The sequence below is a fragment of the Vanellus vanellus genome, assembly GCF_965231255.1.
Source record: "Vanellus vanellus genome assembly, chromosome: 2".
Taxonomy (NCBI): Eukaryota; Metazoa; Chordata; class Aves; order Charadriiformes; family Charadriidae; genus Vanellus; species Vanellus vanellus.
In genome coordinates, this window is record NC_138906.1 from 8,257,705 (window position 1) to 8,282,421 (window position 24,717).

Sequence of the window (24,717 nt, forward strand, 5' to 3'; positions counted from 1 at the left end):
TTCTATGAGCTCTGTAAATCTAGCTGGAATTGAAGACTTTACAAGAGAATTTTTTCTTCTAGTTTTGGTAATAGTATTCATGCCACATTGTAAGTTCATGAATTCCTGTTTGTCCCCATTGTCTCTTCGTTAGAGTTGAACAGCAGATAAGATTGAGCTGGAATCTTAATCTGTCCTTGCCTAATCAGGTATAATTCTGAGTATAATCATAAATTACAACATGAAAAAATAACATTGTGGGAGCCTTTCTGGAGATGATGCAGATGAAAAAAAATAACTGGGAAAAACTGGGCTTCACAGAGAGCCCGGGTGACAGTTCTAATTCTTCATGTGAGTAAATGCGTGGTCCCACTGAACTTCACAAGATAGTCCCATTTATAGGTCTATTCTGATATGGATTTTTTTTTTGCCATGGTAACTTGTAAAGTTGGAAGGGTGGAAACTGTGGAAGACAAAATATACTTGAACCCCACAACAATGGAAACAATCAATTGGACAATCAAACTAACTTAAAGAAACCTTTTCCAGATGAGGATAAAGACCATGTACACATCTGTTTCTGACTTAATGACTCTAGGATGCCTTTATTGGCAATGAAGTGCAAGGCTGATTTGTTTTCTTCTCAAGTTGGCATCTAAAAAAGGTCAGCAGATTCATGCCTGAGAAGTCTTCATCAGAAAAAGCACTCTAGAAGGATTAGCTCAGGCAGATAAATCCCACCTCCTGTGGCAATCTAGACACTGGAATGTCCTAATGCCAGTTTCAAACTTAATGGTTGAAAGAACTAGCAAAATTAAATGAAGCTTTGGGAGTTCTGCGAACAGGAAAAAGTTGGAAATCAATAATCTGAAATTCTTCTCTTGCCTCCGACCGGTTTCTTTTAAATACAGGAGCAGTATTTTGCTTTGAGACCCGAGCTAAGGATGAGGAACTATGGAAACATTACCGACCGTGTAGAATTGAGAAAAAGATTGAACTGCAAGTCATTTAAGTGGTATTTAGATAATATCTATCCTGAGATGCAAATATCTGGGCCCAATGCCAAAGCTCCGCAGCCAGTTTTCATTAATAGAGCACAGAAACGACCGAAAATAATCCAGCGTGGAAGGGTAAGATAAACTTTCTTAAAAATATAGAGTTCTGATTTTTTTAAAATATTTTAATATTCTTTCTGAAAGATTTGCCCAAATACAATGAAAATAGTCTGTTTCCATACAGCATTGCATTTTAGTTTTGCAACAAGCTGTCTTGAAAAGAACAGAATTTGTGTCTTTAGACAAAGGCAAATCAGTTTCACTCTGATCTATATTTCAAGTCATCTTCAGACTAGATACTATTTGATGATGTTTCTTACCTTAAAGCTCTGAGTTACAAAGTTTTGATGTCTTTTAGATTGTGCTTTCATGGCTGTTGGTTCTGAAGATGGATTTGGATAGAGAGAAATTTGGCTTCAAATTTCATGCTCTGTTGGTTTATGATAAGAGTACAATGTAATTAGTTTCCAAACTCATTGCTTTTACTGGATAATTTTCTGCAAAGATGAACATTTGCATCTGAGACCGATGATGGCTTTTTGAGTCTTGACTGTTAGATAATGAACAAAAAATGAGTTTTGCTCTCTTATTCTTCAAAGTAGAAGTGAAGAGATAATTTTTTATGTGTATTCATGAAGGAAATAATGGGTGAATTCATGCCTTAGTTCTGACACCTATGTTTATGGGCTTGTGTGCAGGCAAAGCCTGCATACAGTTGCATCTGTTCTCTCCAGTGCCAAATTCGTCTGATGTGTGCTTTTTACACTTCTCAAAAATATTGGATAACTTCAAACGCAACACAACTTTCTCAAGGTCTTCTCTGTGTAAGAGGAGACCTTTGAATACACTATTTATTGTGCACATAGATTATGGTTAGGAGATTCCCTTCTAGCTCAATAACCAGAAGCATTAAGTAGCGATGTAGCCCTCTCCACAATGTAACACAGGCTGCAGGAGCTGTTGACAGTTGCTGGTCCTGCAAGTAGATGCAGGCTGGAGGACCTGAGTTCATGCAGAACCTATTGACATCATTAGATTTTTCACTTGGAAGCAGCTACCTGGGAATCCACAATTTGTGCAGTATTTTTATAATAGTATCCCAGCCAAGCTGTAAGGTTATTTATTAGGGCAAAGATGCATAGTTTCACTGAATAAAACTGATGCAATGGGCTGATTCCCCTAGTTGTTAAATGCTGTTATTCCCCTAGTCAGACCTTCATTCCCCCCGCCTTGTTAAATTTCATCGTTTTCTGCTTTCATTCAGAAAGAAGTTTAACTTAGGAATGGCTGATGTGGGGGAGGCTTCTTGAGGGATCTGAATCCCTCAACAACACTTAAAGGGAAATCTTCCTAGCAATAATTTCCCATGGTTTTATTTGAAGAAAACCTTTGTGCACCCTTTAAGAAGGGGGAGACAAAACAGAAAAATGCAGTTCCTTGGCTTGGTTCTCTTGGGTTCAGGAATTATACCCAGCATTGTGTGAGAGAGTCAGCTTTGGCTCTGATGATTGTATAAACTATTTCCAGATGCCTACAAGGAACAGAATGATCAGCCAATGTCACCACTGTGTGCCAGACTCTTTAGGATTTGGGATGAAACACTCCAAATCCCAGTTTATTCCCAAAAACTAATTGGGCCAGAGATAAGTGCTGGTTTGACATCTGGGAAGAACTGTAATGATCACAAATTGTGACAGTTCTTAATAGTGTTATCAAATGCTGATCACCGGAGCCAATAAAAACAAGGACAAAAATCATATAAAACTCATGTAACTCTATGGTTTGAAAGCCTTCTGTTGAGTGAGGAATGATGAAAATGAGATCTCTCCTAGAAGTCTCTGGGGTGTGAGGAAATGTTACTTAGAAGGTTTTGTGTAATTTGTTTCAGATGTGAGTAGGGAACAGGAGAAACATGGTGCATTTGAGGAGGCTGCTGATGTGCCTTGGGACAGCTATTTCCAGAAATGGTGTTTAGTGAAGAATATGATTTGGTATTTGTGCTCTCTAATTTTTGTTATTATGTGATGGAACATTTCTTTCTTTTTGTTACTGGAAGTGTCTTAGTTTCTAAAAATCTCTAGAATCAATACAAATGCTGAGATGGCTATGTATGTCTTCATAATAAAGTGCAGCGAACCAATTAATCAGTCTGGCCTTGAGTTCAGGACAGCAAACTCTTTTTTTTTTTTTTTTTTTCCTCTACGTTCAGCTCCAGATTGCAAAGAATTATTTCTAATGATCTGGGGTCCTGCCATCTCCCATACATGCACACACCCAGTCACTGTCAAATGCACTCCCATGCATCTGGTAGAGAGCAGGGCTCTTCGCTGCGAGGAAGGAAATGGCAAAGTTGTGGCCATTGCTAGAATAGTTGCCTTTCTCCTTTGTACCCTTGGCTGAGTGTGGTGCAGATCTTGATGTGTGGGCAGTGACTGCTGCCCGAATAGCCTGATCCCCACCACATCAGGGGAAGAGAAATAATCCCACTGAAAAGAAGGCTTCTGCTGGCCACCAGTAAGTTCAGGGCATGCATATTATTTAAAGCCAGAATAGAGGTGTTTTGTCTCACTGGTAACTCTCTGGGGATACATCAAGATCTTAATGATTCTTGACTGTTGGAATAAAACAACCTAATCTTCAGACTCTGCAGAAGACCTCTTGGATGACTTTTAGGGTGGGCATCATTGCCCAAACCAGGAGAGAGATTGCTAACTCGCTGAGAACCTCCTTGTTTGCTTTGATGGTAGATGCTTCCTGTTTTGCATCACAGGACAGGCTGAATCCAATCCTTTGATACAACATTACTCCAAGTCAGACTAGGTAGGGCATTTGAACTGGAATGAACATTTGAGTTTTTGTAAAACTTTCTCTTCTTTCATGGTCTGTCATTAAAATAACATAGCTGGGAGCTATGGCTTTTCAGTTACCTAAATGCTCTTGAAAATCAATTTGCAAACAACCTAAGCATCTGAAACTGCTTGTATTTAAGTATTCCTTCTCCTTTCTCAGAAGCGTTCCTGCTTCATGAAGAGAGGCTGTAGAGGGAGACTTATGTTTAAGCTAAACTGTAGTAAAATGTGGTTTCTACAGTGCAGTCAATGTTCCTGAGCTAGCGAGTATTTGGGGCCTAAGACTTTCATGGAGAGTGAAGGGAAAGAAACTTGACAGAGTATGGCCAGCATGTGCTGAGCCAGGTTGTGTACTGCACTTGTACCACACAGAGGGAAATCTTGAGGTAATTAGAAAGCAAAATGGAACTATTTAATACTGTTTTTTTTCTGCAAATTATCTGAAAAACAAAATGGTATTTTAAGAGAAGGGTTTTTTTACATTGTGAGGAGTCTTTTTTTTTTTTTTTTTTTTTTTTTTTTTTTTGGTGAGCACACTGAGTTCTAGGGCTTCCAACGCATTGCCATGTGATGTTTGTTGTTTACTCTGTCCGTCAAACTGTTTTCCTTTCACAGTTGTATCACCTTCAAACCAACAAATGCCTGGCTGCCCAGGGCCACCCAAGTCAGAAAGGAGGCCTGGTAGTGGTTCGGGAATGTGACTACAATGATCAAAACCAGGTATGATATTCCTAATTATATTGAGTAGAAATTCACACCTTAAAAATTGCTAATATGTTTTCCTGCTGGCAAAATGCCCTCGTATAACATCTCATCAGCAAGCAGGCTGACTTCAGAGTATTGTTCAAACTGTAAGGCTGACCAAGGAGACTGTGGAGCTTGCTGCTCTGTACCTGCTAATCCTGAGTGTTAGATATTATAATCTCCTACCTTTATGGCATAAATTTTTATATAGCTGAAGACTATCTTTAAGTCGCTCCTGATGGGTTCATAATCCACTGAATGACACTTTAGAATGTGTAGAAGCTCTTTCAGTCACTTTCTCATACTGGGATTTAAGGCAGCCTTTTCCTGGCCTGCTGCTCCTCTGTGTACTGTACAACTAGTCCTCCGCTGCTGGAGCAGCTGTAGCTTAGGGTGAATGAATTATTTGTTGTTATCATTAAATAGAAGGAATTCTAAGGAATTTAGAAAATTCTTTCACTACAGGTGAATTGCTGATCTGGGGATTAATCGGGGGTGGATGTGAAAATCTGAAGTTTTTATATTACTACATGAAGCCTTTGCTATTTGACTTCTATTCTTTCAGGCAACAGAAACTCAGGACCTAGATAAACAATCTCCAGGGTAGAGAGATCTTCACCTAATGCCATAAAGATTTTTACCTAGCTAAGAACTACATTGAAACCGTGATGATTTAGGAGCCCATGAGATCCAAGTCTAAAAACTAGATCGCATCTAAAGAGAAAAGTAATCAGAGACACAAAATAAACGGAGCATGGGACGTAATGCAGCATAGCTTTAGCAAAGGTGGGTTGTGCTAGACTAACTTGGCACTTTATGAAATGGCCAGTAGATTTCAGGATATGGAAACTGCAGTAGTAAAAGCAGGATGATTTGTGATAGTCCCAAACAAAAAGTTGTGGGCTTTGTCAACTCATGGGACTTTCTGCCTCCTATCTGTGGTCTCACCAGTTGAATGTGACAGAGGAAAACAGTGTGAGAGATGTTAGCAGGTGTCTAGATAAGTGTGGTTGGCTCTACACACATGGTCTCCAGTTGCTGTTTAGGACTAAGCAATACATTCCTGCACTTTGCCTCTGGAGTACTGAGTAATCACCGCTATGACCAAATTGTACATCCCTGTGTTAAAGGTGGATGAATTTAAGTTGGAATGGGAATCAAGGTTTTCCTATGTGGTCTCTTCCATTAGCTGTAAGAAAGTCAGCAAGTCTTGTAAATGTAAAGACTGTGCAAATGTAATCGTAACTGATTGGCAGCAGTGATTATACATTTACAGTGCCAAAGGTGTTAGGCTGCTTTCTGAGCCATTCAGTCTGCAAGTGAGAAAGCAGCATTGACTTCCAGTGGATTATGTCCACTGGAAGAACAGATGAGTCCTCACAGTTACTGTTTCCCTTCTTATTCCTGCAATATTTCTAATAGTGGACTTGCACATGACTGGAGGAAGAAACCTGTTGCTCTTCCTTATCGAACACTTTTTCTGATTTTTCTTCTGGAGACAGAAACTTCAGTTAGCTTTTTGGTGCTGAGAAAGACAAATTAATGCTCAGATTGTTGATATTTGATTTCTTTTCTCATTAATCTAGTTTACTAGTGGTAAATTAGGCAATTGGTTCTCATAAAAAAAAAAAAAAACCAACAACAAACAACTGCCTGTGCTATCTTCTTTCACAGTGATTTTGTTCTCCAACTAGATATGTCAACAAACACTATGGTTTTCTGCCATTAGACTGATTTTATTCTCCTAAAAAATCCCAAGAGTGCATTCAGCCAGCTTGGTTTCGTAGCCTCTTGAGCAATCTTGCTCTAGATACATGAGAACAATGTAGAGAAAAATGACACTTATTTAACAGCTTCTGTTTACAAAAATAGCAAGAAACTTTCTGAGTATTGGAAACTTCTAACTGTCATTTCTGGTAACATTCAACCCATTGGCATTTTCAGCTGATTTTTGCTTTAGAACCATCAGTTTTATGCCTTTGGCCTAATAAGAAAGCCTGTGTTGGGTCTGGTGAAAGGCAGGTACCTGTACCCTGCCCACTGACAGCAAGTGAAGTGTGTGTTGCTTAATACACACACTGCAGACAGTTATTCTGGAAGATACAAATCTACACTTTGTGAGCAATATTTTTTTTCTGAGCCAAAGATTATATTTTTGTAGAATTTTTGCTTTTTTATGACTGTCTAATTGTATTTTGACCTCTTGTAAGTTTTTTGGCATCCTATGGCAGCGAGTACCACAGCTTAACTGTGCTTTCTGTGGAAATAATTTTCTGCCACTTGGTGCTGACCTCATTTGATACTAGCTAATTTTTCTCTGAGGAACAAGAATAAGTTATCACTGTTTATTTCTTTCCAGGCTACTTTTGCTCTGTGAATAGATAACACCCTCCCTTGAACAATACATGCTACTGCTCAGTAGGCTGAAGGAGGAAGGTGCAGTCTGCCTGGGAAAATATGCAAAGGGCTGGGAAAACAAAACTGGGCTGCCTTAAAACTCATTGATTGCCCTTCTATTGGTTGGAAAATGGTCTTCTGTGTGATACAGCCAATTTGTGCATGTGAGAACTGACCTTGAAAAGTAGGTGGGTGGGGAAACCAGACTCACAGAAGTGATGAGATTGGCCTTACAAGCAAGTCTGTTTTGCCTTTAGTATATGCTTGCTTTGTTTTCTCTAGCCTTCGTGGCTGCTAAGAAATTTCAAGTTCTCACTTAACTCCTTGATTTAAATAAATAACAGATGTTGTGAAATTTGCAGTTTCGTCACCATTATGGATAATACTTTTAATTCAATTTGACTTAGATGATCATCATTAAGTAAAATTAAAAATTACTCAAACATATCAAAGTGTCCTGTTTTCTAGGACTTGACATGACAGCGATAGTCAGTTCATCTTTTTGCTATAGAAAGAAAAAGCAATAAGGGAAGTGGTTCTCACAAAGGTGATACGTCTAGAAAATATTCCAAAATTTGGGTCTTTAAGCTATAATGAAAACTGGGACATTTCATTAACTCTAATAGAAATACTCAGTCTGGGATAATACTGGGGATTGAATGCAACTTTAGGAATAAATGATAACTTCTGTAGTTAAAAGTAGCACAAGTAGGAGAGGTGACAGGATCTAGTTGAATGAAGGTCAGTGTGGAGAGGTCTGAAGTAACAAAAGAAGCAGAAAAATTGAATATTAATTTTGCACACAGAAGACCAATGTGGAATGAGAAATTTTGTAGTTGAAGAGTGGCTGTGTGAAGGTGCTCCCAAGATTGCTGAAGTAAACACCCTCCTGAAATTCAGTAGTGTATGTGACCTCTTTCTGAAAACAAAACTGAGAATGTACAAGGTAGCACACACCACAAAAACTTAGGTGTTGAAGAAGGATAGAAAATATTTAAGCACTTTGAAAGATCATCGTGAAAGACTGGAGATGTGTGAAAAGCAGAAGTAAAAAACTATGTGGTGTGTCTTCTACCCAAAACCATCATGCCAAGGTTAACTGGGTGGTGATTAGGCTCCGGGCTAGATGCTGTCTTTAAGGAGAAGTAGTTACTGAGAAACTTGGAAGCGAAGCATCAAAGAACACTAAAAAGGAAGGGGTTTGGAATGAAGCATAATGGCCAACAACAGGACTAACTGGGGTGAATGTTTGTGATCTAACAGCTGAAAGAAGATTGTTTGTCATGTGTCTAAATTAGTGTGCTTGCCTTCTGGCTGACCTAAATGCTTGAAGCCAAGTTCCTTTTCCAGAAAATCTTCTCTTAAAGTCCACTGAATTATGTGGATTTTTTCTACTGTTTGTTTTCAAATACACTGGATTGACTCTGAAGCTTTACTTTGTGTTGTTATAACCTCTCCTCTGTGTGTTTACTTCATTTCAATAATTTAACCTTTCTCTTACTTTGCCAATATATTAAGCTTTAAAAAGCTGAGCATGATGCTAAGGTGTCTAAGCATGTGCATTGGTTCTCTGGAACTTTAAAAAAATAACTGATTTGAGCAGGGAATTTCAGAAAAGCTCTGTTAACACTCTTGTAGCACTGTGTAAGTGTACATAATTTACAAACTGGTCAAGAATCTAAAAGGATGTGCTCACATGTGCAGTTCTGCAAAATCTTTCTCCCTAAACCTCTGGACCATGGCTGTTTAGTTTGCTTTTCTGATACCACACGTCTAGAGTGATTGTGAAGACATGCAAGCTAAGTCTACTTGCTGCTTTTCCATAAACTGTTGGAGGAACACAATTCTTTGGTCCCTCTAACAAATTGTCATGAAACATCAGTGACACAGAGCTGTGAAACAGAAAGCATGTATCTGCTTTGGAATGACTTTCAGGAGGATGTTTGGTTTCAGGGATAGCAATAGCTTAAAATAATGATTATTGACCACCAAACTTTGCTGTCATTTGGTGCTGTGATGTCATTTTTATCCATAATAACAGGAGCTGAAGAACACACTGATGATGTAAATTGCTAGGCACGTCTCTTCCTCAGTGCCGAGGCAGCTTTTCTGAGCTCTTAAGCTGAATTTCTGTCTTTTAAAAACTGTCTGACTGAATAATACAGTAGTGCCAATCTCGGCAGCAGATTGTAACTGATGAAAGTACTGGAATGCTGCTCCTGTCGGCATGGTTCACGGCAGGGATTTTCTTTCACACAAAGGGCTGTTTCTGTAGTAGTTACTGTCTTGTATTTACTGAAATTTTTCAATGCATTCCTCTAGTGCTAATGCAATTTGTAGACCAAATAAGAGTGTATATCCACAAAGCTTTGCCAGTTGGCCGGCCATGCCTTTTGCTACACTCCACAGCACTCTAAAAGCCAAAGGGTAGCCTGATGCTTCATGGTTTATTTCATGTAATTTTGAAATACTTATTCCCTGGGAACAGTGAGCTCACGTTTTCTATCTACTACAGATTTATTTTTTTTTTCCCTAGGTCAGCTGATACGTTTTTGTTTTAATACAGTTGTCTGTATTGACACTGGACTCTAAATCTGTAGTCCTAAATCCATGTTTCAAGAGGAAGTGATAGTATGGACCATCCTCCTAGACAGTGAGGCACCATTTGAGTCCTTTCCTCACTTGAATTTCCTCTGAAGCAGTTTGGCTAGCTGAACTAATTCACGTGAACTAATCTAACTGTATGAATAATTTCATCTTTCACACAGACAAAAAAAAGGTTTAGTAACACAGCCCCATAGGTCTTTGTTATGGTAAAAAATAATCCCAGAGGGGGATCAGTGGGATATAGGAGTTTATGGAGCGAGTGAAGAGTCTTCCTCCTTTACCAACAGTGGTAACCTGAAACCAGTTAGGAAATCCAAATATTAGTAAAATGAGTGCAAAAAAGCTCCACTGTCCAGTCTTCAGTGATGTCATACTGCTGTCCTTGCATGGAGTTTAACTGTAGTCATTGCTGAAATTGTTCATTAAGCTGTGTTTGAGAAGAAGCCCTGTTTCTAGCTACCTGTCTGTATGTAAAGGACATTAATGAAGTTGTCTTAGCAATCAGTCCAGGAGAAGGCTGCGTGATTTGTTTGTGTTATATGGGGGTGAAGTGAAATCCTGAAGGTACTAGAAGCCCTAGGAAACCTCAATTTTAAATCTGTAGTCTGAACTACCTTTTGGTGTGACTAAGTTCAAAATCCAGTTCTTCCAAAGTTACACCTGTGTAAAAAAAAACCAAACAAACAAAAAAACCACAACAAACAAAAAACCAAAAAACAAAACGCAAACAAAACCCCACCACAACAAGAAAACAAACCAACCTCAAAAAAAGTTCATACTAACAGAGTTTGTACTTTGGACCACCTCCCATTTATTTTGTCCATGAGACCTACTCTAGCATGTGCTACACCTCTGTCTGTAGGTGACCAGAAGGATACACACACCAGCTTTGCTCTAGCAGTGAGAATGCTTACCCTGGATCTGTGGGTCTCATTTCCACTATGGGAAAAAGTTGAACCAGCTACTGCGGTCTGGGTGACTAAGTATGAGCAGGACCTCTGTGCCCCTGTAGCCAAAGGTGAAGGCACTGACTCTGAGGGGTGGGGGACTTGGGCAGGCATCTGAGCACTGCCAAACCTGAAATGCTTTGCTTGAGGGACGACCTCTAGGTGCTCTGGGGACATCTAGAACCTCAGAAGGGTCACGTGGTAGCTGAATGGGCCACTGCACTCCAAGACTGAAGGGGTCCTTGCACTTTTCCTCTTACCGTGTTGCCTGTGTTGAGAGACAGGGGGAAAAAAAGAGAAAAGAGCTACTAGAAAGCCCAATCCTACAGCATTCACCAAATCAAATCATTTATTGAACCCCAAACTTGATCATTTTCATTATGGAGAGAGGTTTTTCCATAACATCTGCTGTTTAGGTTTTATTTGAAAATAGAAACAATTCTATTCTAATTGCATCCCAGTATTTTTCTTTGTCTCAGTGAAAATGGTCAGTGATTTTCCATAGACCTGTGGAACAGATAAGTCCTTAGTCTTTGCTGGGGGACAGCAATTCAAAGGTGCTGCTTTCTTTTGTGGTGGGAGCTGGGCACAATTCCATTTTCAGAAACCAAAATCTGATGGTGATGCTCTTCTAGGTGTTAGAAAGTGGATGCATGATGAAAATATCCTGCACCTAATCTGTTACCTTTTTTTTTTTTAAAAAAAATAATTAATTTTAAAAATGGCATTCTTTTTTGTAGAAAATACATAGGAGGATAAAACAAGACAACACTCAGAACTGAGGTACAAATCCTAGGCAGGCACCTGACTGGTTATAGACTTTGATATCATGCTTGAGCCATGAACAAAAAGAAAATGAGAGCAGTTTATTTTCCTTGTTGACCAGATACCAGTGGTGCTGGCTGCCAGGAGGCCTTTGCTTCCTGTACTGGGCTGTTGCTCCTGACAGTCTGTAACAACAAAAGCTAAATAACTTTCCAGTCTTCAGCAGCAAAGTAGTTAATAAATTTTGGAGTCTGCAAAGGCTTGCAGTTGTATAACAAACCAAACATGGGGCGGCTTTGCTTTCCTCATGCTTGAATCTGTTAATAATCTGCAAGTTCATACTGATACTCTAATCTGAATCTGGAACCATAATACATCCTGAATTTGGGCCTTTTTTTTTCCTCTCCCCTTTGTTTGCTACACCAAACAATTAGTTTTAAATTAATTCTGGCTGTCATGTATAAGCCTTTCTGGAGAAGTATCACACTGGATTTAACCACTGTTGTGTGTTCTTTGCTGTTACCCAGCTTTTGATTAAAGGTCTGCTCCCTCTGCCACTGCAGTCTTCTTTCTCAATTCTTACCAGTTTCATCTGTTGTTTGGATTTGACTCCATCGTTCTTCTTCTTTTAATAATAATACTCTTCTGGCAAGTCCTGCTATTTCTCCATTCTCTCCTCCTCTTTAATCTTGTCGTGCTTTTTTTCTCATGACAGGGTTTAAGCAGAAAAAGTACGCTAGAAGGCACAGGACTCCTGAGGTTAGGGCAAATTGTAATGTAATATCTGTGCTTCCTCAAAGGAGACCTTCACTGTATTGTTATAGTCACTGTGATAATGAATGAGCTGTGTGCTTTTCAATAATGCTGTCCAACGGAGGTGGTGTCCTGAATCACAGCTCCCTCCAGAAGGCTGTTTTTACTTTTGTCAGACAAAAAAAAATAATAAAAAAAATCAGAATTTCTTTTATTTGCCTGACTTTTCTGCCTGGAAGTTGATATTCTATACTCTGAGCGTGAAACTCATGCAGACTTAGTGGAAAAAAAATGAATCACGCAGCAAGCATGGTTATTGCAGCACTGAGCTGTGTGAAATCAAAACAGGGCTGGAAGAAGAGCACACCGGAAGGACTTAGAGTGCCTGTAGGTACAGGTACTTTTGGTACAGTTATGAGGGGCAGTTCCCTCGCATTCCTGGGGGCAGGAGTCAGGGGGAAGGGAGTTGATGCTGGCAAGTGAGGTGGAGGAGCAGTGGTGCTACTTGTACACACCAGCCTGGGGTCAGGTCTGGGAAGGGCAGCAGAGCAGATCTGGCCAGCTATGCTGTCGCGGGCTCAGCATCCAGAGAGTCTGGGAGATACCGTCCAGGTGCCGTGTAAATGCAGGGACCCCGCTGTGTGTTCAGGATAGCAGTTGTTTGGTGTTTAGCCAGATGGTCTCAGTATCTTCCCTGCATTGCAAAATTACAGTTTTCATATGTTTTCTTCTCCTTTTCCCTACCCCTGTGTAACCCAGGATGTTTTGAGTTGCACACACCGCAGTTCCTTCATTTCTTTGCTTTCTGGCATAGGGATCAGTCTCCTGTTGGTCCTCCACCTAACTGATCTTGGTCCAGGGCTTTGCAGGCCTGAAGGAGAGAGGGAGGACCATCGGCTCCTGCAGTTCGACCAGGCTGATGGTCTAGCTTCCCTGAACCCTCAGCTGTGCCAGACCTGCCTTGTTCCAAAGCAAGGCGTAGGCAGCCCAGTGAGAGCCAGCAGGGTACGGGCATGAACTGCAGCACCTGAAGGTGCCTGGCACTTTTTTTATGGCAACAATAAAAATACCTCCTTCTGCTAAAGTATCAAGTAGGAGGGGACAAACTGACAGCTTGAGTGTGTCCTTGGTTCCTGTTAGAGGTGACAAAGGTTTTCAGTGTGATCACAGAGAAACTCCTCTAATGTCCTGTAAATTCAGGAACCTAAATGCGGTTGAAGCTGCAAATGTGAACCAATGCAATCTTGCTGTGTACAGGTGGGCCCCAGAGGGGCTGAATTCAGTTCTCACCACCGTGTGAACTGCTAGGATATCGTGTAGGTTCTTGAGGTCCAGATCAACACATTTTCATGTTGGTTTAGCTAAAACAAAGTGGGTGTGATGTGGGAGGGCTGCTGTCCCTCCAAGCACGGCACAGCTAGCAAAAGCAGTTACGGAGCATGTAGTTTCAGCAGGGGAATGGTAAAGCAGCAATTTTTCTCACTCCCTGGAGAGCAGTATGGAAAGTTTTGATAGCACCTGAATGCTGGTGATCATCTACTTGAGTGAAGATCTCTGAGCACCAGGCTGCCAGCTGCTAGGAGTAGGACCTTGGGACCAGTGTATGCTACCTGGCACCAGAATTCACACAGCTGATTTTAGTTTCTCGTCATTTAGCAGCTACAAGCTGAGCCCAGAGCACAATGTTAAATAAATGCATATGTGTTTATGGCCAAATGCAGTAGTTTCAAAGAAGATTGGAGATACCTTTTGGCCTTGCATGCCTGCCAAGCTACTTCCCCGCAGCTCTTGGGCCACCTGCTATCACCCAGTGGCCCACATGCTGGCTCCCTGCATGGAGCTGAGGCAATCCACCAGCGCCTCTTTCATGATTAACTGATCATTTTGGGATAAGGAGATTTACTGCCTGGCTTAATGACTTGGCTCAGAGAGTGCCTGGTCACCTGCTCGGAGATCCACCTCTTGACTGTCATGTTACCTTGTCTAGCTGCTTGGGCAGGAGGAACATATCGGGGCTGCTTAATTTTAGAAACACTAGTTATAGGGCAGAATCACAAGCAGTCCTTTCAGTGCCTCTGCGTGGGGTAAAGCTGTGTGATGTTGGGAAGACAACAGAGCACTGCAGCTGTGTTTCAGTTGCTGGAAAAAAGGCAGCAAAGAGGCAGTGGGCGTTGCAAGGTGCATCTTTGATATCTAGACGCTAAAGCAACTCCTCTGTAGCTGAACAAAAAATGCAAAGCACCTGTCCTGAAACACTGGGATAAGCGTCTTTTATCTTCTCTTTCAGGTCTGGATTTACAATGAAGATCATGAGCTGATTTTAAATAATCTGCTTTGCTTGGATGTTTCGGAAACTCGCTCATCTGATCCACCTCGTCTCATGAAATGCCATGGGTCTGGCGGCTCACAGCAGTGGACGTTTGGGGTAAGTGGAGTAGCTGGCATATAGTACGCTGCTTGTAATTAATGTCTCAGTAAGTGACAATAGCACTAACAGAACATCAGGGTTGAGTTTGATGATGACCAAACCTCAGACGTACCAAGTCAGTTGTACTGCAGTAAGCCCAGTCTAGGTCCAGGCAGCCCGTACAAAAGTGACCACGGGTTTTGATGGCTACATTTCATCCTGAATAAGACTTTTGCTGAGATCTGGGATGTGGAGGCCCTTTTCTTTGCAGCACAGGAAGGTTTGCATAGCCCTTTTTTTATTTAGCCTTCTGTTTGCTTGTCACAGCCACCCGTAGCACTTGTAGCTCACAGGGATGTGCCAGAGAGAACAAAATCCACCTCACAGCTCTTTGTTGTGTTTGCAGGACTGGCAGTGCTTGAAGATGCACAGGGGAGAGCCAAGCACTGACAGAGGAGATTTTTTGTAGTTGCTTCTGTCTATAATTGCATCATGTTAGTTTAATTGCTCAGAGTCTGGAGTGGCTGATTTCACAAAACTGAGCCAGTGCTGCATACACATGAAATTTGGCTCTCAGGTGTTAACTCAGAGGCTGCCCCCTCACATTCCCTTGGCGTAGCAGTGAGTCTGTAGCACAAACATCACTGAACAAAGCGGCGGGCACTGCCAGGACTGCCCGTTGTGCTTCAGGACAGTAGTTTGTAGTTTGCCTGTACTGCACGTGCTGGTCACCTCCTTTCAGAAAGGCTAAATTAGGACTGGAAGAGGTTCAGAGATGGGTGGCAGGGCAAATTGAAGGTGTGGGACACTTTTCACATGAGGAATATGTGAGCAGCCTGGGACTCTTTAGATTAGAGAAGTGAAGATTGTGAGAGGGAGGAGAAATACATTAGGCGTGTGACTCAGTGGTAGGGAAAAAGGCCACTGTGTGCTGCTGGTTACAGTGCAGGACCAGGGGTGGGGTGTTCTGGAGGAGCATTGTGTATGCTTGCCATGTTCTCCTGCTTCACTGGACACCTGCTTATGGCCACAAGCAGTGACACAGAGCCCGGTGTGGCTGTTCTCACGTATCTGCTCCCTCTATGCAGGAGAGCGGGAGGTGACTGCCCATGGGAGCTGCTGGGGTGGTGCAGCGCCTTTCCCAGACAGAAAAGGGGCCCCCAAAGTGCCAAAAGCAGCTGCAACGGGCTGTTAGTGGGGGGAGATGACAGGGTCCTCTGGGGGAAAATGAGGAGAAGGATCTGTTGCCTTCTCACACTTGAGTAGGGTCTGGCCTTGCCCTGGTTGTTGGTACCCGCCGTGACAGTTGCCTGTCACCCTGTGTGGCAGCTCCCCAGCGTGTGGGTGCTGAGGGCAGCAGCGTTCCTCAGGCTTGGCTGGGTGCCGAGCAGGGACCTGGCTGGGCTGCGCTGTAGCCTTGTGGGCTCCCTCTTTGCTGAGGGCTGGGGAACGGTCTTGCTCATCTCTCCACCTCATTAAGAGACTGTAGTATAAAGAAAGTAAGAACGGGGTCCCTGAAAAGCGTGAGAGCCTTTATTTCAAGGCCTGAACGTGGTTATGGGATGTGCTGTGCTCTGGCTTTTAAGTGCTGCTGCTGTGGGTATGGAGGCTGCTGAAAGGCTCATCTGTCAGGAAGGATCATCCCCTCCCCTTAAGCATCAGTTTGACACTGGAGCAGAACAGAATTTTTAATAAATAAATTCCATCTGTCTTTCTCCTCTAGAAAAACAACCGTCTCTACCAGGTCTCCGTGGGGCAGTGCATGAAGGTGGTAGATCCACTTAGCCACAAAGGGTACGTGACCATGGCCATCTGTGATGGGTCCCTTCCTCAGCAGTGGCATTTCGAGAGCTGAGACAGCGCGGATGCGGCTGAGAAGCGTTAAGCCAAGACCTGATTCCCTTTCAGCCATGATTTTAAGTCATTCTGGAGGGCTTTGTGAGGAGCCCTTAGCTGCTCACCCGGCCCAACCATTGCAAGGACCCTTTAGAAATCCTCTGCTACAAAGAGCCGTGTGCGTGAGAAGGTCCAGGGGGTCACTCGTCCCTGGTCACGTGCAGCAGTAACAGCAGCAGCACAACTGCAGAACAACAGGTAGAAGTGCAATTTATCGGCGGTTCCTTGGATTATCCTGGATTATCGAACTGTTTTTAAGTAAGAGAAATTATTAGAGCAATGTAATTTAAATTGTGAGATTTTAGCTTTGTGAATCTTTTAAATGACGATGGCAGAAAGGAGTCCTCTTCAAGTATTTCATGTGCAGTATCTCATTAATTTACGTTTTTAGTATGGTTTTATTGGCCAAATTATTTTACTTTTTCTGGAAAATATTCCCTTTTTTCTTCTGAAAATTGTCATTTGTAATATTTAAATTTAGCTCTTTTAATTTACAATTTTAGGACATTTCATGTAGTTTAAATTCTTACCTGTCATTCGTCACCTCATATTTAAAACAAAGTAACTATTACAAAGTCTATTTTGATGACTCATGACAGTAGCTGCATTTAAAATAAAGTATCATTTTTTTATTAATCTGTATGGCCTTACTCTTTGTAGCTATTGGACCAGAAAGCCCCGGCTAAGAGACTGAGGCAAACTAATGTTCACACAATTTGGGTCTTCCCTTGTTTTCACTCCCTTTCCTTGACAGATGGTTCGTTCCCTCTCTCGCACGCCTTGGAAGGTTTGACACGTAATTTCTTTGTTGTTTTTTTTTTTTCTTCTCTGCTTCTCTGTTTCCCTTCCCAAGTTCATTTATTTCGCTGTTTACCTTTCTTTGACTTCCTGCCTCAGCCCTGGCTGCTTGTTCAGTGTGTGGAAGCTGCTGCAGAAGAAAAAAGCTGTTCTTACCCAGCGTATTTTTTCTTAGCCACGCTGGCCTTGTTGCTCACGCCGCAGTGACCTGGTGTCCCGGGAAGCCTGCAGTTCAAACGCCGGCGGCGCTGGGACAGCCTTGCCCTCTCGCTTGGGCAGTTGGAAACACTTTCCAACTCCATGAACACTCCGGCATCCAGTTATTGGCATTTGGGGTGGCGTGAGGCAAAAAATGATAATGTTGGAATAATTCTAGACCCACGCCTTCCTGCAGAGAGGAGAGATTCGCTTGTGACAGGTTGCATTTGGTCCTTCAGCCGTCTGCCAGGGCGGCCGCCCTGGGGGCAGAAGCGCAAGAGGAAGAACACGAGCAGGTAAGAGCGGTCCCTTGTCGCTGTGCAGCTTCGTGCCTGGTCCAGCAGTCGTGGAAGCAGTGAGTCACAGGCAGGGAGGAACCAGGTAAGCAGGGTTTGATTGTAAACCACAACAATAGGCTGACGTGGAAGTTCGTCCAGATAAAGCATTACAATGGGAATAATTAAGTTAGGCACCAGCCAAGTTCCTTCCTACCAGAAAACAAAAATCTAAAAACAACCCCCACGCCCGTCAGCAGCTGTGTGTCTGTGCTGGGCACCTCACTGGGCCAGGGGCCCTTGCCGGGGCACCCGGAGTCTGGAAATCAGTTCCCAAAAGGCTGTTGCAGGCGGTGTAGGGCTGCCCGGCCCCGGGGGCTGGGACAGGCTCACAGCTTGCCAGCTCACGGCATAAAGCACACTGGCACGGTGTGCCGACAGCTTGTGAGCGGGTTTGTGCTGCCTGTCCTTGCACGGGTACCTGCTTCCTCGGGGCGACACTGCGGTGGCTGTTGTGTCCAGTCCTTGTTGGGGCTGAAAGGATGGGCTGCAGCATCGTTTACGCTGTCTGGTTAACCCTGACTGCTCCCACAAGCGAGTGTGAAGCAGCAGCGGGTGCGGGTGCAGCTGCTCCCTGCGGGTGCCGGGCTACCCTGCAGGCGGGGTTGGCTCTCGGGCTGGCGTTGGCTCTCGGGCTGGCTGGGCACGAGCCTTGCTCTGCCCCTCCTGGGACCTTTATGTTGTCTTTTAAAAAAAATAATAACAACAAATCAAAACCCAAACAAATCCTTGAACAGGCGAAGCAGAAGTGTGATTTATTCATGGTCTGAGGCTGTGGCCACAGAGAATTTTTGACCTTTTGCTCCTGATGAGGCAATTTGGAGGCTGCTGTCAAAAGCAGCTCAATACATGTGGTCTTTAAGCGTGCACTAATTGACAGGAATGTAGAATTGATGGACCACAAAGTTGTAGCTGGATTGTTCCTTGATATAAAGAAGATAAATATTCTAATATTCTACCTCCTTATTATATAAATAATACACTTTTTTTTTTTTTTTTTTAAATTCGCACTAGCTGGGTTTGCAGTGCTGTGTGCCTGGGCTGGCGGCTGCGGCCAGCATTTGTGGGGGTGGGCTGAGCCCTCCTCTACACGCCCAGCTGCTGCCAGGACCTCGGGGACCAGTCCCAGTTTCCAGGAACAGGCAGAGGCGATGGCATTTTGGACGGTGTCCAGCATTTCTGCAGTGAAGGATTTATTTTGGCGGTGTCTGTTCAGTGCTGCAGCCGCACAGCCAGGCCATCGCACGCAAAATTTGACCAAGCGAGGGTTATTAGTCTGGTCTGTGAGCAGCCAGTCCTGGGGCAGCGCTGGCTCTCAGCTAAGCCCTGCATGGGCTGCCTGTGCTCAGGTGGAAATTCAGCAGTTTAGTCCCGTATTTGAGTGACCCCTCACAGCTGATCCTTGGGAATGTGGCTGACCAGGAAGCATAGAAGAAAAAGCCTTATGCAGAGTTAGATGCTGTCGCAGCACTCTGTTTGCCATTGTCATACCGAGACATTTATTATTGATAAAGAAACTGTGCCTGGGACTGATTGTTGTCTGTGTATCAAAGGTTTCCTTCTTGACGACTCATGGAGTTTGTCATGACTGTGGCTGATGGCCAGATGCTGAGATTGGCTTTGCTTCGGGCCGTGTTTCTCTTGTGTTTCTGCGGTTGCCACAGCTGCGCTGACCCGTGCCAGGGCTGAGGTGGGCACTGGTGAGCGGCCGCAGCCGTGCCCCAGCTGCCCCCCGCCACTGCCCCCGTGGCCGACAGCCGGGCTGTGCGCTCACCCCCATCCGCCACACCTCATCCTGACTGCCCCCACCGGCTGTGCTCAGCCCTGGCAGACGGGGTCTCGGCTTCCAGCAGCCAAAGTGCATGATACAAATAAAGAACACCAAACAAGCGCTTTGGCCTGGCTGGTTCCCATTTCTCTGCAATAAATCTCGGAGCCCTTTTTTAGCCTTGACCCAGCACTGAGGTCCCGATAGGTCTCTGGTGTCAGGCAGTGTCAGGGGTTGACCCCACCCAGCCCCTCGCTCGCCCTTTCCCCAGCGGGATGGGGAGAGGAGCAGGGGGTGAAAGCAAAAAAACCCCATGGGTTGAGATGAGAGTTTAGTAAGTAAAGCAAAAGCCGCATACAAGCAAAGCAAAACAAGGACTTCATTCACCGCTGCCCACCAGCAGGTGTTCAGCTGTCTCCGGGCAAGCAGGGCTCCATTGCCTGTGACAGTGACAAACACCATCACTCCAAACGTCCCCCCCCTTTCCTTCTTCTTCCCCAGCTTTATATGCTGAGCGTGACATCATATGGTGTTGGATGTCCCTTGGTCAGCTGGGGACAGCTGTCCTGGCTGTGTCCCCTCCCAGCTCCTGGTCCGCCCCAGCCCGGGGTGGTGTGAGGAGCAGAAAAGGCCTCGACTGTGTGTAAGCACCACTAAAACCATCCCCGTGTTGTCAACACTGCTTTGGTCACAACTCCAGAGCCTGGCACTCTGCCAGCTACTGTGAAGAAAATTAGCTCCATCCCAGCCAAAACCAGGACAAGCAGAAGAGAGTAGTTCCTCTTTTTTTCGCGGGTTTTCTGGGGAAGCCCTGGTTGCGGGGAATGGTATCTTGGCGGGTGCTCAGGACGTGGCACCACCGTGTAAAATTCAGGGTTGCGCTGGAGAATAGCTGATGGCAGCAGACACCGAGATCCTCAAAGAACGAGAAACCAGACACCAAATGAAAACAGGAGTATATAATTTATAGATGTAAAATATTTTTATTTGTAAATGCTGATCTTCTAAATCTGTTTCCACAAATTCCAAAACCCATAACACTCTGTATACTTCAAAAAATTCTTTTTTTTGTGGTGTTTTTCTTTTTTTTTTGCCAACATTAGATACTATTATACAGAACAGAAAAACTGTAGGACAAATACTGGTAGGATGTTGGAATATTGTACAAGAGAAGAAAAATATTCAAGAAACAATTTCATACAGCTATTTATCAAGAGAAAAATATATACAATTGATTTATTCTGTAAGATAAAAATACATCATGCCATATACATTACAAGTTCAGAACTGTATTACTGAATATACCAACAGTTTACAGTCCACTTTAATTGTGCACACAAAAAAAACTTCATTTTTTTTTTATATTTAGCCTGTGAAGTGTCAGTACCAGAATTTTAAGTACAAAATAAAAAGCTAACCTGGTTCAAAATGCTGATTAAATTTCTACAAGCAAACACAAAACAGTGTTTTATTTTTTTTTAAAGAAATGTAAACAAAAAACAATCCATACAAACACATCTTTAAATTACATTTTCCAAACCCCTATTGCCAGAGTCCTGCAGCTGCAAGCACATTACATCTAATTTTTTTTTCCGTGTTTTCCTTTTACGAAGGCTATCATCATACCATACCATACCATACCATACCATACCATACCATACCATACCATACCATACCATACCATACCATACCATACCATACCATACCATACCATACCATACCATACCATACCGTAGCATACCATACCATACCATACCATACCGTATCATAGCGCAGCGTAGCATAGCATATCATACCAGACTTAAGCTCCCACTACATGATTCTATGCTGTTTACATGGTTTAATGCCGGCCGAACGCTCACCTAATCTCGACTACTTTTGCTGAAGAAAAAACGATGTCCAGCCTCTATTTTGGGTGGTTTTAGCAGTTATTCACAGTTATCACAAATTGTAAGCACAAAAAACCTGACTTAAGAAATAGGGATGCAACAATATAATACAAATAAAATTAATCTAAATTACCCAAACATCTACAAAAGTCAGAGTTGTAATATACACGCCCTTACCAGGCTTAAGGTTTGCTTAAAAAAATTCTCGTAAGACCACAGTTGAGACTGCTTGAAACATAAAAAACCCCGCTCTCTTTAAACTGAGATTTTGGTTATTCCGTAATTGTAGCCACGTGTCTGTTAATACATGAGCTCATATTGTAACATCCCTATTGACGTTTTATAATAAGCACCCGAACTGCTGCAGAGTCTGGTAGCATTTGGTCAATAACTATTTTTATACTGTATTTTCTTTTCTCAAAATATTTACACTTTTGTACAAAGTAACAGAGTTTGTTAGTTCTGCAGGTAACAGCAGCAGCTTGGCTTTCTTCTAACTTTCTTTTTAAAAATAGCTTCATTCACTTATTCAATAATAAATACAGAAAGGTTCTCTTATTTTACAGAAATCAAAAACTACAATAAACTGACTCATGGAATCAAGTATTTAAATGTATTTTAGTGCAAGTTATTTTTTCCCTTAGCTCTATCCCTAAGGAAGTCGTTTCAGTACATTCCTTGTTCAGTGGTGTCTACTTTTATTTAAAATTTTTCTTTAATTAGAGGGCCTGCCCCTTTATCAAATAAGGCTGTGGCCAGCACTTTGGACTTCTCCCTTTCGCTGGTGATTTCAGTCTTACATTCATAGATGCCCACCTGCACGCCCGCAGGTCGGCCATCGGTTCTTTGCCCAAGTTACACAGTTTCTCCTTAGTGAGCTCAAAAACAAAAGTGCTGGACCATTCTGTTAATTCAGTTTAACCTCCATGTGTCTGGAAAGTTCGCATCGGATTTTGCCGGCTTGCTTCTGGTGCTTGTTTGGGTGTCGGATTTTTTCCGTTTGTGTTCTTTTTTTTTTTTTTTTCCTTTGAAATACTTGAGTAGAAATCTGTACTTCCAGAAGTGATTTTTTTTTTTCTCCCCTTCAAAAAGGCAACAATTTTCCATCGACAAAATCAAAATGTGAATCACTTCTTTCTAGGGACAAGCAACCCTCAAAGACAGCAAGGAATGCATTCTAGTTCATCCACTTTCGGCAGTTTACAGCTCCACAGTGACATGGAATCTTGTGCTGGTCATCTTCAAAATCAAACTTGTAGTCATAGCACAGCTGGAAGAAGAAGAGGCGGGAGAATGGTGATGGAACAACAGGGTTTGCCACGGCTCGTACTTGCAGCTTAAACAGCAAAACACGCCGGAGGCTGCCCTGGTGGGGACAGCGTGGGTTTGGAAGGGAAGAGGGGAAGGGAAAGGCCGCTCTCCCCCACCCCAGCACAAACAAGGTGTGCTCCTGACCGCCGGAATCATGGAAGGATCTAGAAATGAATGTGAGCAGCAAGAGGGAAGTAAAGCCCAACGAGAGCGCCATACCTCCTCCCCCTTCTGGATTCTCCTGCTGGAGCTAATGATAATTTTGTGTCCTCTCTCGAAAGTCACCACCTCAGCCACGCAGTTCGGTGCGCACGAATGGTTGATGTACCTACGAAAACAAGAGTTTGAACAAGGTAACCTTTTAAGGAAATGCATCCCTTGAGGCAAATCTAAACCAAACCTTGGAATGACCTCAGCTTCAGGGGTGCACTGACTTTCCAGATATAATTACATTACTTTGTACTTGTTTCTTTACCTAGAAAATGTCAAAAAAAAAAGAATCAAACGTTAAAAAAAATTTCTATTCTTTCTTCATAGCTGCCACGAAACATAATCAAAGATGAGCAAAGCTAATGAAAAAGAAGACATTATTTCAGCGGAATAGTCCAATGACTGAATGTACCAGCTCGGAGAATAAAAACCATTGAGAAAGCCACAAACTTGTGTCCCTGACACACAGCCCTGGGCAGGGATGGGGCTGAGGCCCCAGAAGGACATCAGAGATCTCTGCAGAGCCACCCACCTCGCAGGGCCTCCCGTCAGCGTGGCATCGATGACGTGGTCATTGTCAATGCGGAACATGTACACACCGCGATTCTGAAAAACAGAATTGGAAAAGAGACTCTTGTAGATTTCACGTAACTGTCAACGATTAAAACGCAGCAGCAGCGTGGGCCACCACTGAATGTCCTCCTGCGGCCAGCACCAGACTCTGCCCCCTGGCCCCGGGTGGAAGCGTGAGTCACGCTGCCCCGACCCTCCCTGGTTTGTGGGGGAATGGACGGGGTAGAAACCCAGATCTGGGCAAATTAATATTTCTGTAGGGCTTCTCCCCTGGGCCCCTGCCGTGTTTCACAAACACCTGCTAACGGTTACAATAGCGCTGAGTTACACAAAGGAAGTTGTTTTAAATTTGAAGAACTTCTCATTAAAAATTGAGGTCTTGACATCTCTGTCAGAGCTCTCTTTGTCCTCCGGGACAGAGGACGTGTGTCACCTGCCTGGCAGGGAGCTGGGAGATTTATTAAACATTTAAATACTCTGATCCTGTGAAAAGAAACACTGTAGACACCTCTGGTTATATTTTTAGCCTATTGCATTTATAGCACAGCAGAAAACAGAAATCGGGGGGGGGGGTGAATTCACCAAATAGGAGAACAGCATTTGTTTTGTTGTATGAATGTTTGAAGGGAGAAAGAAAGAGTCAACAAACACCACCCGTACCTGAGATTCATAAAGCTTCTCTTTCCTGTTTGCTACCTCATTCCGGATAATAGTTCCGATATATTCAATGACCATAGTGTGCTTTTCAATGTCTCTAGCAGCATATAAGCCCAGACCCTGCAAAAAATATGTTGCGATTTAGTATTTGGTAATGAATTTACACTGCATTCCTCACCGTGCCCCCAAACTGTTCCTGCAGAAAAACATGTGAAAAAAAGGGAACTACGTGGACAGAACGGAGCCACTGATGTACCAGCCCAGATGCAGCATCCAGCCCCTGACATTCAGTTTTTGAGATGCAAGAAAACCTACTTGGCTTCTGTCTGGTGGGAAAGCTGCTCTGACAGCTCTGACACCCGACTGGGTAAAGAGTATAAATTCACTGAAGAACAAAACGAGCCTTACTGGAACGGAGAAACTAGAACGGAGCAGCACAGTTCAGTCCAACCTAAAATAAATAACAACTGCGTTCACGCACAGCGAGATTCATTACAAAGCTTCTGCAACACAGTCCGGGGAGCAAACCACCAACAGAATTACGTAGAGCAACAAATTTCTTCTTATGATGAAGGCAAA

General features: G+C 43.1%; 2 protein-coding genes across 3 annotated transcripts in view; one reads left to right on the forward strand and one right to left on the reverse strand.

Moving 5' to 3' along the window:
- Window positions 1-17,012, forward strand: part of GALNT11 (polypeptide N-acetylgalactosaminyltransferase 11) — a 55,095-nt gene extending 38,083 nt beyond the window's left edge. For both annotated transcript variants that reach the window (XM_082479429.1, XM_082479428.1), the window contains 4 exons: window positions 891-1,109; window positions 4,499-4,603; window positions 14,384-14,521; window positions 16,227-17,012. In XM_082479429.1, the coding sequence (XP_082335555.1) occupies window positions 891-1,109; window positions 4,499-4,603; window positions 14,384-14,521; window positions 16,227-16,358 (594 nt within the window). In that variant the 3' untranslated portion in view covers window positions 16,359-17,012. The remainder of the gene's footprint in view (window positions 1-890; window positions 1,110-4,498; window positions 4,604-14,383; window positions 14,522-16,226) is intronic.
- Window positions 17,013-20,461: 3,449 nt separating this feature from the next.
- Window positions 20,462-24,717, reverse strand: part of KMT2C (lysine methyltransferase 2C) — a 201,363-nt gene continuing 197,107 nt past the window's right edge. The window contains exons 56-59 of the mRNA XM_082498871.1: window positions 24,142-24,258; window positions 23,441-23,514; window positions 22,918-23,026; window positions 20,462-22,657 (exon numbers count right to left, since the gene is read on the reverse strand). Of these exons, the coding sequence (XP_082354997.1) occupies window positions 22,565-22,657; window positions 22,918-23,026; window positions 23,441-23,514; window positions 24,142-24,258 (393 nt within the window). The 3' untranslated portion in view covers window positions 20,462-22,564. The remainder of the gene's footprint in view (window positions 22,658-22,917; window positions 23,027-23,440; window positions 23,515-24,141; window positions 24,259-24,717) is intronic.